Below are 3,394 nucleotides of genomic sequence, written 5' to 3' on the forward strand. Positions count from 1 at the left end.
AGCTCTCTGCCGGTGCGTTGCCGTGCCATGGATGTCGACATGTTCAGGTTCCGGAAATATTAATTCTGTAAAATTCACATTTCGAAATTTTTTTCGGAGACCCGATGGCGAAGTGAAAATTGGACGCCAAGATTTACTTTTCGCGCCTTGCTGTCAATAGACCTTTCCTCAAGATTTTGAATATCTATTCAACATCATATGTTTCATCGAATTCGGACAAGAATTCAATTTTGGGGGCACCTCGAAGCCAAATGTCGGAAGTAATGTGGAACTGAGGAAGTACAATATTTCAACAAATATTCCGAAAGTGAAATACATTTTCAAGTGACAAGCTACATTACAGGAGTCCGTGGCAAAACATTTTCAAATGAGCGAGTGATGGTTTCACATGGCATGTCCTCCTAGGCTTCAATAGTGCTCTTAACCATAGCCATGCGTTTTTCAGCTGCAGACAAAACCGACTTTTCGTGAAGCCACTTGTAACGAAGCTTTCTCTACAATGGCCCCATGGCACCAGGTTGGAGAACACTTGTCGAATTCTTGGGCAATGGTTCCAAAAACCTAAACAATTCAGACGACACCATATCATGTGACGCCACAGATACATGACAGTAAAGAATGTCAGCAAAAATCACAGCTGGCCCATCAACTTCGAACTTGAGCAGCTCAGTCAGATACTGTTCCCAGACTCTTGTATCCATCCACACTTTCTCTTGCACGACGTAAACATGACCAGGTAGAAATGTCGGCACTTCCAAGTTATCGATTGGTCCACCTGAATTGCCCTCCAGGATGAAAAGAATTGGTGGCTTTTTACCATTGGAACGCACGGAGAGGACGGCTGTAATCATGTCGTAGTGTTTTTGGGTCTTGTCAACTTGGACGATCCTCCAACTATGGCAAAAGTCTTTGTCGGGAACATGTCGTAGTAAAAAGGGAATTCATCCACGAAACAATGTCAGCTCGCTCTTCCTCGCTTCAACAAGTTATGAGCCCAAGTGACATGAGCGACGACAAGGCGTCAACACTTCGGATTTTAACAGAAGACAACTGGAACTCCTGGCGTACCGCGTTGAAGGGACGCATGTTGAGCAAGAAGCTCAAAGCCGTGTATGACGACGGAGTTCGACTCGCGGCAAGGCAAGACCTCGAAACCGCCAACGATGACCTCGAGCAAGCTACAAGCGCGCGATACATGCGGGATTCACCTACGCATACGGAAGAACAGAACGGGTACGCGCTCGGGATACTGATCACCTGTTGATCCGAATCGCAACAGCAGTATGTCGCCGACAAGGACACCTACATGGATGCATGGTGTGCGCTGGCCGAACACCATGAGCCAAAGACACGCGTCGACCGGCTCGCCCCCCTATCCGAATACTTCAACATGAAGTGGAACACCAAATAATAGAGTCCGCAGTTCCTGGAACGATACGAGATCGTTCTTCGTAAGCTTCGCGCAAGCGGGGATGCCGTGCACGACTCCATGGTCGTCGACCGTCTGCTGGACATGATGCCGTCGCTGTGGCTCACTAAGTGCACTCAATGCCGTGGACGCAGAGCAACAACCTTGCCACCGTTCGTGTTATCCTGGAGGCCGAGTACAAGGCTGCCCTTCGATCGGTCGCCCTACGAACCCCAAGAGTTCCAACAACGACGACCGGGCACTTAACGTCGAAGTTAGGCCAGGCAAGTGCAACTGGTGCAAGCGCAAGGGCCACTGGGAGGCCGAATGCCGAGTCAAAGCGGCAGGAAAACCCAGATGAACAAAGAAGGAACCTGCGCTCAAGAAGGATAAGAAACAAATCGAGACGGGGAACTATTCTTTAGACGAAGACGTGTGGACGTTCGCCGCATTCGACGAGGACGCCGTCGTTTTCCACGCTGTCGACACCCGTGGCCGTGTACTGGTGGACTCCAGGGCATCGGCCCACATGATGGGGGATGCCACCCGGCTGACAAACTTGGAAATGTGCGACCGAGCGGTTGTCGTCGCCAACGGGGCGAGAACACGCGCGACCAAGATGGGAACAATGCGGTTCACCACCGACAAAGGGGCAACCCTGGTCAAGGAAAACGTTTTAGTTATCGACAATATGCCGTCCACCCTCTTGTCTGTGACAGCCATGATGCGCAAAGACCCGATATTCACCTTCACCTTCAAGGCCAATGGCTGCAGCATCAATCACGATTCCGTATCAATCGCAACGGCAACGTTGGATCCAAGGTACAACGTGTACGTCCTCGACCAAGCCACCGTTGAGCACTGCAATAGCGCCGTGACCAACCCACGCAAGAAATCTGCAGACGATACGTCAAACCTCTGGCATCAACGAGTAGGACACCTATCCGTTGCCGCGATCAACCGCTGCAGCTCGATGGACCTTGGCACGCCGGGCAACTTACACGAGCTGAGGAAGAAATGTGAGTGCTGCGTCAAGATCAAGATCACGAAGATCTCACGTCCAAAGACGCACACGCGATCGTTCAAGCCTAGCGAATGCTGGGTGTCGGACACCAAGGGGCCGATGAGAACAGCGTCAGTCGGCGGGTGCAAGTATTACACAGTGTACGTCGACGCCGGTTCGGGCATGAAAGTCGTACGTTTCGTCAATTCCACTGACAGTGCCACCCAACACGACAACTTTGCGAAGATCATGGCGTGGGCCAAGGCGCAGACGGCATAGTGTTCCGCTCCGACGGCGGCCCCGAATACTTATCCACCACGTTCGCCGATGCACTGGCCAAGTGGGGCATCACGCATGAGACGTCTACAGCAACGAATCAGTGGCAAAACGGGATGGCACAGCGCGCTCACCGGTCGACTATGGAAATGGCCATGGCCTTGTTGTCCCACGCCGGAATGGCCAAACGGTGGTGGGCGGAGGCCGTAAACATGGCCGTCTTCATCCAAAACCCGAGTGCCGCACGGTCCCAGAGCCACCAGTACCCCATCCAACCCATCACCGGTCACCCATCACCGGTCACCCAGCGCGTTTGGACAAGTCGCGGGTCTTCGGATGCGTGACTTACAATCTCATGAAAGAGCCTGAAAAGAGGGACAAACTCGCACCCAAAGCAACGAAGTGCGTGATGATGGGATACGCTGAACACCAGAAGGCGTACAAACTATACGACCTGGAGCACCAGAAGATGGTCACCAGCGTCCACGTCCAGTTCCGCGAGAACGAGTTCATCGGGGAACGAATCCCCATTGATGAGTTCCTAATCACGACCGATGATGACGACGAAGATGAAGAAGCTCTTATCCAAGGGGAGACATACCAGCCAAGACTCACCACTACCCCCATGACAGCGCCACGCCACCAAACAACCGCCGCCACCAAGCGCCGAAGCCACTTCAAGGTCCCACCGAAAACGTTCACCGGCG

The 3,394-nt window shown here is 52.6% G+C and overlaps 1 protein-coding gene across 1 annotated transcript; it reads left to right on the forward strand.

Moving 5' to 3' along the window:
* Window positions 1-1,084: 1,084 nt before the first annotated feature.
* H310_04336 (hypothetical protein) lies at window positions 1,085-1,264 on the forward strand (the record flags this gene model as incomplete). The annotated part of the gene is made up of 1 exon (XM_008868651.1): window positions 1,085-1,264. The coding sequence occupies one exon, from the start codon at window positions 1,085-1,087 to the stop codon at window positions 1,262-1,264; it is 180 nt and encodes a 59-aa protein (XP_008866873.1).
* Window positions 1,265-3,394: the final 2,130 nt, after the last annotated feature.

This window comes from Aphanomyces invadans (genome assembly GCF_000520115.1).
Source record: "Aphanomyces invadans strain NJM9701 unplaced genomic scaffold supercont1.7, whole genome shotgun sequence".
Classification (NCBI taxonomy): domain Eukaryota; phylum Oomycota; class Saprolegniomycetes; order Saprolegniales; family Verrucalvaceae; genus Aphanomyces; species Aphanomyces invadans.